This window comes from Nyctereutes procyonoides, unplaced genomic scaffold (genome assembly GCF_905146905.1).
Source record: "Nyctereutes procyonoides isolate TBG_1078 unplaced genomic scaffold, NYPRO_anot_genome, whole genome shotgun sequence".
Lineage (NCBI taxonomy): Eukaryota > Metazoa > Chordata > Mammalia > Carnivora > Canidae > Nyctereutes > Nyctereutes procyonoides.
This window is the reverse complement of record NW_026575141.1, coordinates 8582474-8594741: the sequence shown is the minus strand read 5'-3', so window position 1 is coordinate 8594741 and position 12268 is coordinate 8582474. Positions and strand designations below refer to the sequence as shown.

The window sequence follows — 12268 nt, the reverse complement described above, 5'->3', positions numbered from 1 at the left end:
GGACAGCATTAGATACCAAAATCACTCAAAATCATTACAAAAAAAGAAAGATGGGAACAACATTCTTCATAAATCTTAGATGTAAGAATCCTTAATCAAATATTTGTAAATCAAACCTAACAATATATCAAAAGGATGATTCGTCAGGCCTACTACCTTATCATGCTTTATTTTTCTTCAGATCACATTTCTACCTAATGTTACTTACAAATTACTTACTGAATTTATTTACCCCCCTAAAATGTAAACTTCATGAAGTCAGGGGCTTTGTTTTGGTCACTGCTATATCTCTCATACCTAATGGTGTCTAATATGTAACCGGTTTTCAGTAGTTACAGAATGTTGTATTCAAAGTCTATTTCCCATTCACTGCTGCAGGCCATTCTTCAATCCAATTTCAAGCTTCCGATGAGATCTATTTTGGTCCTCAAATACATCATGGTAGCTCTTCCTAGCTTACCAGGATAATTTGAGGGTTACTAGGAAGAAGGAATAATCTCATATAACTATACCTAGGTAACAAATAACATGCTGAAAGGAATGCTTTAATAAAGTTAAGTTTGCTAAGCTGTTTAGGTCACACTAGTGTAACTAGAAGTAGGGGGATCAGTTACCTATTATGAGAGTCTAGATGTGATATTAAAGGAATCTGAAGTAAAATAAAAGAAATGAGTGAGGGAGGAAAAGCATAGATGGTGTGGGAAAATTTAGTAAAAAAATTTATTTCATTCTGTAGTTTTTTACACTATGGTGTGTGTATTACCCACCAGAAATCATTTTTGTGCTTATGGGTACATATAAAGTTATCCATCTGTAGATTATAAGCAAAAGGTGAAGCAGAAATGGTCTTATTATATTGTATACCTTGTAGTGCAATCTTCAAAACAGCTGTTCTGTTTCCACCATAAGTTAAAGAAGAAATAAGTGAAAGTTTTCCCTAAAATGAGAGAAAAATGGTTATACAGAAAACCCAAAAGAGCTTCTCACAAGACCAAGAGATAAGTTAAAATTGGAATAACTATTTTAAAATCAATAAACTTTGATTAGTACTGTGTTCAAGTCACCATATTTAAGACACGAAAGTAATTTTACTGAAGAAATTTCAGAACACCTAATTATATAAATTCATAATTTAATTTTTAAACAATCATTAAATATTACCCAATTCCTCATTTTACAGATAAAGATGAGCTGGCTCAACTTCAGTTTCATTTTAACCTATAAAGTTCTCCACTAAAGAAAAATGAAGAGTTTGCTCCTAGAAGAAACAACTGCTAATTTAAAGAATAATTAAAAAACACAAAGTGGTAATCTCATAAATAAGGGCAGTGGAGACAAAGAAATGAACTACAGCATACATAAAGTCTTGTCCTCATTCTTCTGTAACTAACCAGGCTCTATCAACTTAAAAAAGCTATTTAATCAGAGTCTCTCAGATAAAAATGAAGTATTTAATTTAGGTAGTTTCTACAATTTTTGCTGGTGCTAAAATTTAATAATCCTATGAATAAGTACATTATAGGTCTCTTTGAAAACTCCACATAGAAATAAAATGTACTTAATAAAATTTAAACATGGATCTGTAATACACATCTTCCACACTAATATTCCAGACTTTGATATAGCCAACAATAACAAAAAGCTATGTTTATATACCAATTTTACTTTTAAGATAGGAATAAAAAAATAAGGCTATCAGTCGTGCATGATTCCATCAAAAGTAAATAGTTTTGCTTAGGAGGTAGAAAGCTGGAAAGAACAAAAGGTTGGTCAATGTACACATTTCAACCTTTTCTTTTTCTTTTTTTTTGACCTTCCAGAGAATTGAAGTCAGAAGATAACCAACTAACCAGAAATCTAGGAAAAGAGAAGCACCTCCAGTAAGAGAGGGACAACAGTGAGATGAGGTCTCTCAGAAATACAAAGAAAAGGAAGATCTTTTACAAAGAGATGGGGAGTAAGTACTTGCTTACCTAATGTAAATTGCAAATGCTGCCTGACATCTGTCAGAAAATTCATCTAACATTTTTAATGAGTTACTAAAGGTCAACTGTAGGCTAGAAGACAGGGAACTTGTGGGAACTGCAAACACAAATGGAATTCACACCTACTTACAAGCTCTTCTCCAAAAAGCTGACAAAGTTCAGGCCAGGAATGAGGGCAAAGGTAGTAGCAGTTACAGTAGAAAACCCTGCCTAGACCTTCCCCATCTTTCTTTCAATACAAAGTCCTTAAACTGCTGGGAGAAGGGCAACAAACCGATGAATCTCATTAGAGCTTTGGTGAAAACCCACTGCAGAAAAAAAAATGTTCTCCAGCTTTTCAAGGGATAAGGGGAAATAGGTATACAGGGATGAGGGCCAGAAGGACAGCTAGTGGCAAGACAGAATCACAGGGAAGACCTCACCCACAAGACCCAGGCCACCCAGTCTGACAAGACTGAGGCTAAGCCCGAACAAAGAACATCCACTTACCAAAAGACTAATGAGTGTCCAGTAGAAATTAATATGACCTACTGCTAGGACAGAGGATCAAGAGCTGGGAGAGAAACTTATTCACTAGAGACACAGAGAGAGGTAGGGACATAAGCAGGCTCCATGCCAAGAGCTGGATGTGGGACTCGATCCAGAAACCCTGGAATCAGGCCCTGGGCCAAAGGCAGGCGCTCAACCGCTGAGCCACTCAGGTGTCCCCTAAGAGCTAGGAGAGAAACTTGAACCGAAGGTAAGCACAAAGACCTAAAACTATAGGCAATGAGAAAAAGCCCTCTGGCCAACCAGGCAGCCTGTATTCTAAATACAATGTAACTCTAAAGGATTTAAAGCTTATAGTGCACTGAAGTAACCAGAACAACAACAAATCCCAAATCTCAACTTCTAACTAGATTAACTCAATATACCACACTAAATGCCTACCAGAAAGACCCACACATTTCCAGGTACAATCAAACAGGTGCTTTTGTTACTCCTGCACTTGATCCAACTGGATGAAAGCTCAAAGGAGAGTCTAGAATGATGGGAAAATGTGACATTATGGTTTCTGGAATGGGACACACAGATTTTAATAACAGAGAGTCAAAAACTCTGGCATCTAGGGAAAGATGCCTAGAACCTGGGGAGAAGTCCCTAAACCAGGGAAAGGAACTCCTTATAACTATTCCAGAAGCCCTCCCCACCCCTCACTCCAAAGGAAAAGGCACTAGAACTGCTCTCACAAACTACAAGGGGCTCTGAAAGTTAACTAACTGCACCACACCCACCCCCAACCAGATGGCTCTAACCATGAGCCAAGCAGGGCATGGCCCAGCTCCTGTACCTTCCATGTAAGATACTTTCAAATGTTTCCACAATTTACAGAGTAAATGAAATGGCCAAGGCCAGATTTAACTGACTGCCCTCAAGTGGTCTCCCTGAAATACGGACTGAAAACAAGGACTGAACTGAAGTACTAGGACTGAACCAGGGGCCTTAAGGCTGCCAGACCATCAATCTGTGCTGCCTAACTCATCTATATCCTTTCTTGAGGGTCCTCAACAACTGTAAACTGTTTCCAAAGGGAGTATGTATGCCTTTAGTATGTGTGCTTCCTGTGTGAAAAGCAGAAATCAACCAAAAAACCTGTGATTTGCTCTTAGGGATAGTTAAAAGAAATATTCAAGTGTTTAAGGAAACACCCTGAGTTGATTATGTGGCCCTCAGGTATACACTAAGTAGGCAGTTTTACTCACAATAGAGTTATTCTATTAGAAAGGTAGTATAAATTTTGTTCTGGTCTTTAGCTGAAGCAAGCAAAGAAAAATGGAAGCTGAACTAAAGAATAAGCTTTGGAAGGATGACTAACAGTGAGAGATTTCCAGGGGGATTTAGGCCCCCAGAGACATGCTCTCTCAGATGGAGGAGAACTAGAGACATTCCTTTACACTGTAAATGACGTATTTACATTCAGGAGATGAGGCTTCTCTCCATCTCTCAGGAGGGGAGGGTGAAACTGGAGAGGTATCTTATATAAACTCCCAGATTCATAATTTCAAGGTTCCTTTTCTATAGTGCAAGAAATCCCCCCTACACACATGGGAAGACTTTTGATCCTCACTGTATTGCCTTGAAGGAGGAGATGGGGGATAGAAAACTGATGCAGTCATTGCTGACAGTAAAAATAATAGTTGGCCTATACTCCAGAAACTTCATGTTAGCTTTCAGGATAAAACTGAATTAATATTAGATATTAAAAATGTATCATCTCCACTCTAAGAGTGGAGTTTTTCTAAAGTCAGTGCCTCTCAGATGGGATACAAATGCTTTTGTGCACAGTATGAACCTAAACTTTTTGTCTCCTTCTGACCAACCAAATCTACTGAACTGCAGCACCCCAACCCAGAGGTTGGATTATACACTGTTGCTTGAGAACTATTTGACCACTTGACATTTACCCAAATAAATACCTATGTTTACATAAAAAAATTGTACATTAAAGTTTATAGCTTCTTTATTCATCATTATAAAAAACTGGGAAAAATCCAAATGCTGATACACTGAGGAATGAAGAAATGGACTGTGATGGAATTCTAGTCACCAATAAAAAGGAATAGTACTGACCAACATAACAGCCTGGAAGAGTCTCAAATGCATCATACTAAGTGAAAGAAGCCAGACTCAAAAGGCTTCATAGTGTAGGATTCCACTCACATGGTGTTCTTACAAGGCAAAAGCATACGGTCAGAAAATTGGTAAAAAGTGTTTGCCAGAGCCCAGGTGGCTCAGCGGTTTAACACTTGCCTTCAGCCCATGTCAGGCTCCCTGCATGGAGCCTGCTTCTCCCTCTGCCTGCGTCTCTGCCTCTCTCTCTCTCTTTCTCTCTGTGTGTCTCTCATGAATAAATAAAGAAAAATCTTAAAAAAAAAAAAAAGTGTTTGCCAGAGGTTGGGGGGTAGGGGGCCATGGGCTGTTCTACAGCCTAATTATGTTTGTGGTTATATGTTCTTATACATATGCCACATCTTACAGAATTGTACACTAAAAACAGTGAATTAAGCAGTAAAATGCATTTAACAAAATTCAAGAAACACAAATAAGAGGTATCTGCAGGTTAAAAAAAAGGATATGTAATTCAAATTAAGATCTGTAAAATAAGAGACTCACTCAGATATATGAAAGGACAGAAATCATATACTTTGACATAACATTTTTTAAAAAAATGAGGATTGTTCATGAAAATGTGATAATCATGAGAAATAAGTAAAAGGTATCTCCTAGTTTTAACCCTACTGAATACTAACATGTTCACTTACAGCTAAAAGGAATTATTGCAATAAAAGGACTAAAACTGAAAAATATTTCACTAATATAAGTAGGAACAAAAATTTAAAAAAACAAAAATAGGAAAATACAGTTAGTAGACTGCATAATCAGGAGAAAAGTAAGAAATTAGCAAACAACTGCATTATTTAAATGCCTCTATATCAAGCACACAAACTAAAACTGCTACAATAGTACAACTCAGTAATAACTTGTATTAATGATTTGTTAGAAAGAAAACTGCATCACAGCACTTTATTAATAAAGTATATAGGAAACATCACACTAAACAGCCAAATGCAAAATAACTTTGACAATGCTAAGAAGTAGCTGATAAGGGGATCCCTGGGTGGCGCAGCGGTTTGGCGCCTGCCTTTGGCCCAGGGCGCGATCCTGGAGACCCGGGATCAAATCCCACATCGGGCTCCCGGTGCATGGAGCCTGCTTCTCCCTCTGCCTCTGTGTGTCTCTGCCTCTCTCTCTCTCTCTCTGTGACTATCATAAATAAATAAAAATTAAAAAAAAAAAAGAAGTAGCTGATAAGACTTTAAATGCAATGAGGTAGAAAATCAACTGTAATCCCTAAAACTGTATTTCATATAAAAGAAAACACCGCGGAAAAGGAGAATAAACAGAAGAATAAAATATGTAACAAATGTCTAAATGAAGAATATTGATTAGAAAGGTAAAACTAGGGGATTCCTGCATGGCTCAGTGGTTTAGTGCCTGCCTTTGGCTCAGAGAGTGATTCTGGAGTCCTTCCTGGGATTGAGTCCCACATCAGGCTCCCTGCGTGGAGCCTGCTTCTCCCTCTGCCTGTGTCTCTGCCTCTGCCTCTCTCTCTCTCTCTCTCTCTCTCTCTGCGTTTCTCATGAATGAAAAAATAAATTCTTTAAAAAAGAAAAGAAAATAAAAACTGAAATGTAGCAATATTCTCTTTCTTTCACTATCAGACCCATTTCACTAATAAAGCCCCCACCTCCCTCCTGTTACATTCTCTCCTTAGTCCCTAACTTAGGTACAACAACTAAAATGAAAATTTCACTATCTATAACAGAATATTGGATATGGCAGAAAAAAACATTCAATGAACTTGAAGGCAGATCAATAGAAATTAATTGGAAAATTTCACTCAGCCAAAAACCAAAATAAAATTGAAGAAAATGGAACAATACCTCAGAGACCTATGGGACAGTATCAAAAAGCTTAACATACAAATATACATGTAACTGATATCCTGAAAGGAGAAAAGAATAATCATGTGGTAGAAAAAAAAAATTCCAAGAAACACATCCAATAATTTCCTTAATTTGATGAAAAACATTGACTCACAGATACAAGAAGCTCAGTTATATACATAAGGAAAAATTCAAAGAAAAGTCATACACAGGCACAGGACAGTCCAGTCCAGTAATTGATAGAACAAGGAGAAATAAAATCAGTACGAACACAGAAGACCTGAAAACACAATCATACAAGTTTAAACCATTAACACTGACAGACCACCAGATCTGACAGTTACTTAAAACACATTTCTGTCAAGTACACATGGAAGGTTCAGGAAAGGAAACCACATGGTGACCTATTAAGTCCTAATAAATCTCAAAAAAAACTGCAATCTTGCAGAAATCACAAATCAGTAACAATAACATATTTAGACATATCCCTGTTATTAACTCTCCCCAATGTTGTTAATTCTTTAATCTTACATTTAAATGCATCCCTTCTCTTCATTCCTTTACAACAAATGTATTCTTTTATTATAAAATGGAATATTTTTAAAAATCACAATTACTTTTGTTATTGATAGTTTACAGCAATTGTATTTACCTTCGCCACTCATTATTAATAGCCTCATGTAAATTTTTAGGACTGTGGTCAAGTTTGAAAAATTCCTATTAAGTTTCTTTCTTTATATATAAGATACAAGATTTGTAACAATTGTCCTTGAAGTAGCTTCAGATTTCTAGTTTTAGTACCTATTTTCATCCACTAAGTATATATACCCCATGCTTGGTGTTGACAGTATGTATTCATGCCCTGGTACAACTTTTGACTCCATACTTTTCTTCCATGCTACCCAGTGAGTTGGAATGTCCCTGCAAACACTTCTACAGAACTGGCATTTCCCAGCTATAAATGGCAGTAACTGCGAATCACACAAATATATCCCACTAAACCTGTTGTACAAGTCAACTACCCCTTAACTACATATTGCAAAAATGTTCTCAGCCATTCCAATGCCACTTGATGAGACAGGAAATGTGATGGAGGGGGGATGTTAAAATGGAAAGAGACAGCAATCTTTAACCATGTTAGGTTAAAACATCCCACTTGTGTAAATTTTACAAATATGAAAATGTAAATTCATTTCTAAAACTCCGAACATGGTCTTAGGCTTGGTCAAGTAAAGTCTTTGAAGCTTGAGTTTCACTAACTGCAAAATAATTCTATCTTTGGTCAATGAGATTATGGTACATTATTTTCACTGAAAACTATGACACTAGGTAAATTCCTTGTCCAAAAACATGTTGTTAATGATAGCAATATCTTTACCACAATAACCAGCATTTACTGAAGGCTTAAAATTCATTAAGTAAGTGCTTTACATTTAATCTTCATTGCATTGCATTTTTATGAAGTAGGTTCTATTATAATTCCTAGCTTATAAACGAAAAAAACAAGGCATAGGCAGGTAAAATCACTTCCCCAATCACATAGCTAGTAAATGGTGGATCTGTGCTTCAATCCAGCCAGCCTGTCTCCAGGGCTTTCATTCCTTTTCAGGATGCTAAACTGCTATTGAAGAAAGTTTGTGACCATGGCCTGTGATTTTGAGTTTAAGTGTACTGGGGAAAGGGGGACAGAGTGAGAGCAGAGTAGAAGAAAGGAAATGCAGATTAAATTTAAAAAAACTGAATTTATTTCACTTTAGTGCAGTAGTTGTGAAATTGATTTTAGGTAGTATAAAAGTCAGTCACTGTTAACCAAATGCAAAACTGACTAGGCTAAAATTAAAAACCTTCTACTCCTATTTCAGGACTATGACTTCCATAATCAAAATATCAAAATGCCACAACATACTCCTTGAAAAACATTTTTTCTCACCCAACATTCAATCCTCAAACCACTAAAAAAAGTCGACCCAGCAACCCCAGTCTTTCCAAGTGACCAATACTTTCTTGGTTATTAAATCTAACATAATTTTTCAGACCTTAGACTGGGTATCTAGCAGCAACATAATGCTTTGGTTAAGAGCCAAGCCAATGAAAATTCAAATGACAGCTCAGCCACTACAAGTAAAAGAGAGAACATATGTAAAGCACTTAGGAGAGTGCTTACCAAAGAGCAACTTATGTAAGAGTTACTGATACTACTCCTTGAAACTTACCTTACTAAATATACTAAAGGCACCACTCTCTCCTGTTTTTTCTCCTACACCTCTGGATCATCTATCTCTTATTCATGCTACCTTCTTGACATCCTTCAACAAATCTCATTTTATTCTTTGGCCCAAATGTCCCTGAGTAGGAACTCTTTTGACTTACAGAAACCCAAATCTATTTGCCTATGGGACACTGGCACCTGGATCCCTCCAAAAACCTCTGTAAGATATCCAAAACAGAACTCATCATCTTTCTTCCTAAACACATGCTTATTATCTTCCCAGGGTTGTTGGGACTTAAAAACATGTACATTTCCTGAACTCTTTACCTCTTTAATCTAATTGTTTTCCAAGACCTGCTGCTTCTTATATTCTATCAGTTCCAAGCAGAATGTCTAGATTCTAACACCAGGTCAACTACTTATTAACTGTATCTCAGGCCACTTAACCTTTTGGAAATGCAGTATCCTCACAGTCAAAGAACAACAGGGGGATCCCTGGGTGGCGCAGCAGTTTAGCGCCTGCCTTTGGCCCAGGGCGCGATCCTGGAGACCCGGGATCGAATCCCACGTTGGGCTCCTGGTGCATGGAGCCTGCTTCTCCCTCTGCCTGTGTCTCTGCTTCTCTCTCTCTCTCTCTCTCTCTGTGTGACTATCATAATCATATGTATTTTACCTAATAAAATCATATATCTTTTTTTACCTAATTAAATCATATATCTTTTACCTAATTAAACATACTTCCTCTAATCTTGCCCTTTCTGATATATTCTTCACCCAGAAGGCAGAGTAATTTGAACACAGAGTGAATCATGTCTTCATCCTGCTTAAAATCTATGAAGGGTCTCCCGTAGTGTTTAGGATAACATCCAAATTCTTCAACATGCACATGAGGATTGCTTATACCCAAATTGGAAGGTATAATCTTAGTTCTCTTTCAAGTTCCAGCTCCACTTTCCTGACCTAACTAGTCAGAACCAAAGGTTCTCTCCACTTTCCTAACTAGTCAGAACCAAAGTGTTCACATACCACAATTCTAAAACCAATTCATTAATTATAATTAGAGAAGGTAACCTGTCCACCTAAAAGAATTCAGTCCCCTTTAGCTCAAGGACCGTATTATCTTTGTACCCTCAAAACTTACTACAGTGTATCACAAAAGAATCCAATGTTTGCTAAATGAATGCTAAATAAGAATAACAGCATCAAAATAGTCACAAACGTGGCAGCCGGGATGGCTCAGCCGTTTAGGGCCACCTTCAGCCCAGGGCCTGATCCTGGAGACCTCGGATCGAGTCCCACGCCAGGCTCCCTGCATGGAGCCTGCTTCTCCCTCTGCCTCTCTCTCTCTCTCATGAATAAATAAATAAAAAATCTTAAAAAAATAGTCACAAACATTATGACACATGTAAAACTATACCTAAAACAACTCCTACAAATAAGCTCAACCTAAAAAGTAAGCATTTCTTTTGGAGGAAAAAAAAAGCATTCGGAGTTATGAAAATTCTTACCTGGATGTATTTCTTGCTATAATCACAACCTGGTTGTAGAGACCTGAAATCTACTTTGTTTAATTCACCTAGCAGCTCAACCTCAGGTACTCCATTCACTTCTTTTATTAATTCAAGTGGCATATCAGATCTGCTTCAAAATATTGTCGAAAGCAAATTCACTTAGGAAGTTGACAGCCTGCTGCTGAAAACACAAAGACCAGTGTTTTACCCAAAGTGTAGTCAATAATCTTAAGCTTTTTTTTACTTTGTTTTGCTTTTCCTTTCCTTTAAATTCATTAGTAACCCCCGTTGGGGTGGAGTGGATTATTCTACAATTTTATTATAAGGATCAATACACGTATTTCCCCTAAGACATCGAAACTCAGGCCTTTTCTATTTAGTTTCTTTTTAAAGAAGTCCCTCTGAACGCCAGTTTTAGAATCTGTGAAAACTACACTAACAATGTCTTTTTACCAAAACCGTGCTTTAAAGTGTACAAGTTACTGGGGAAGGGAAGGGGGACAGAAACGGAGAGGCTTTCTTTGTTAATCTCTTTGGCAGTCGTAATATTGTGTACTCAAACTGGGCACCAGAAGCTTATTACTCCAAAATATACCCGTGGCCTCCTCCCTGCAGCCTCTATACAATCGAAAGGTCTACTGAACTGATCCGAACCTGTGCTCTGCAGGTTCAGTCTTACTTCTCAAACCTTTTGGGCGGGACACGCACCAGTGTCGAAATTAAAATTTAATGTGTGCGCACCAACCTTCCGCAAGACAGCGGAGCTCCACGAGGGCGGGGACTTGGACTAACTCAAGTCAGCTGCTCCCAAAGCACCAAGCAAGGCACTGAACACGGCAGGCTCACGCCAAAGACAGGGTCTTTCTGCAATCACTACACATTTTGCTCTAAGCTAAACCAGTCTCCTTTATCATACCCGTTCACGACCCGAATCACTTTGCGCCCCTGCAACGAAGTCCAAACCGACTTAGAGATTCACTTACCCCCGCTCTAGAGAAAAACAAGGAAGTTTGGAAGGGCGCGCCCGTGACGTCACACGCACGCTGGCGGCCCAGGCCCCGCGCATGCGTACACGGTCTCCAGGGCTAAATTTACCGCTCCCGGGCCCGCGGGGGGCGAACTGCGTGCTGATTCCTAGGCCTCAGGTAACCTGGAAATTCCACGCTGTGCGGAGATGGTGCAGGCCAGGAGCAGGACCCGGCCGCGGCCCGGCAGCCGCTCGGAACCTGCGCCGCTCCCCTTAGCCCCGCCTCCTGTCGATCTCCCGCGGTCCCGGCCGTAGCGGCGGCCCGGGAAGCTGGGACCGTCCGCTGGGAGGTTCATAAATCCTGCAACCGGTAAAAAGCCGTTTTTGAAAACCCCGGCGGAATTTGAGATTAGAAACGCCTGTGGGCAGGGCACTTCCGGTAACTCCGGGTTTTCTGCCTCCGAAGCAATCACCCCAACAACGATTTTCCAAAGAAATGATTCCATCAATGAGTAATGCTATTTTTAGATAGGTTGGCTTAGCCCCGTTGGTCTACAGGGCTATGGCTTCGGGGTGTAATTAATAAGACGTATTAGTAAATGCATCTTTGGCTAATTTCTGTTTCTGATCATTTGACGGAGGTGAAACCACCTCAATGCAAAGACAGGATGTAATGATTACATAAAGATTTCCAAGGCTAATTTGGACTAAAATATCTGCTGTGGATACTTATTTGCAGGAGGAAATAGCTATGTTTGATGTAACTACTTTTTTTTTTTTTTTTTTTTTTTTTTAGCAGGAAGCATTCTGTTACCCGCCTTCTCTTTCCCCTCACACCTCTGTATTCACAGGCCATGCACAAACCAGCGGGGACCAGAGGCGAGCTGAGCTGAGCTGAGCTGCCCACGCAAGGAAACAATCCCAAGTAGGGCTTAGATCCTCTTGTTCTTTACCCTGGCCTCGCCCGACCCAGAAATACTAGCCTTCTCCCTAAGTGAAGTCCGCGTTGGCTCTGGATTCTGGCCACTTTCATTTCCCCACCTATCATTAGTATCTTCTCTCACCATATTTTCAGCTTCTCTTTATACTTTCCCATTGGTATTTATTTA

The 12268-nt window shown here is 38.9% G+C and overlaps 1 protein-coding gene across 5 annotated transcripts in view; it reads right to left on the bottom strand.

Moving 5' to 3' along the window:
• The window catches only part of POT1 (protection of telomeres 1), an 81205-nt gene extending 69938 nt beyond the window's left edge, over positions 1-11267 (bottom strand). The window contains exons 1-3 of one of the 5 annotated variants that reach the window (XM_055307586.1): positions 11176-11267; positions 10190-10370; positions 865-937 (exon numbers count right to left, since the gene is read on the bottom strand). In XM_055307586.1, coding sequence (XP_055163561.1) covers positions 865-937; positions 10190-10312 — 196 coding nt within the window. In that variant the 5' untranslated portion in view covers positions 10313-10370; positions 11176-11267. Of the gene's footprint in view, positions 1-864; positions 938-10189; positions 10374-10937; positions 11087-11108 lie in introns of those variants that run through there. The other 4 variants (XM_055307584.1, XM_055307588.1, XM_055307587.1 and 1 more) reach the window with 4 other exon arrangements.
• Between the last annotated feature and the right edge of the window lie 1001 nt (positions 11268-12268).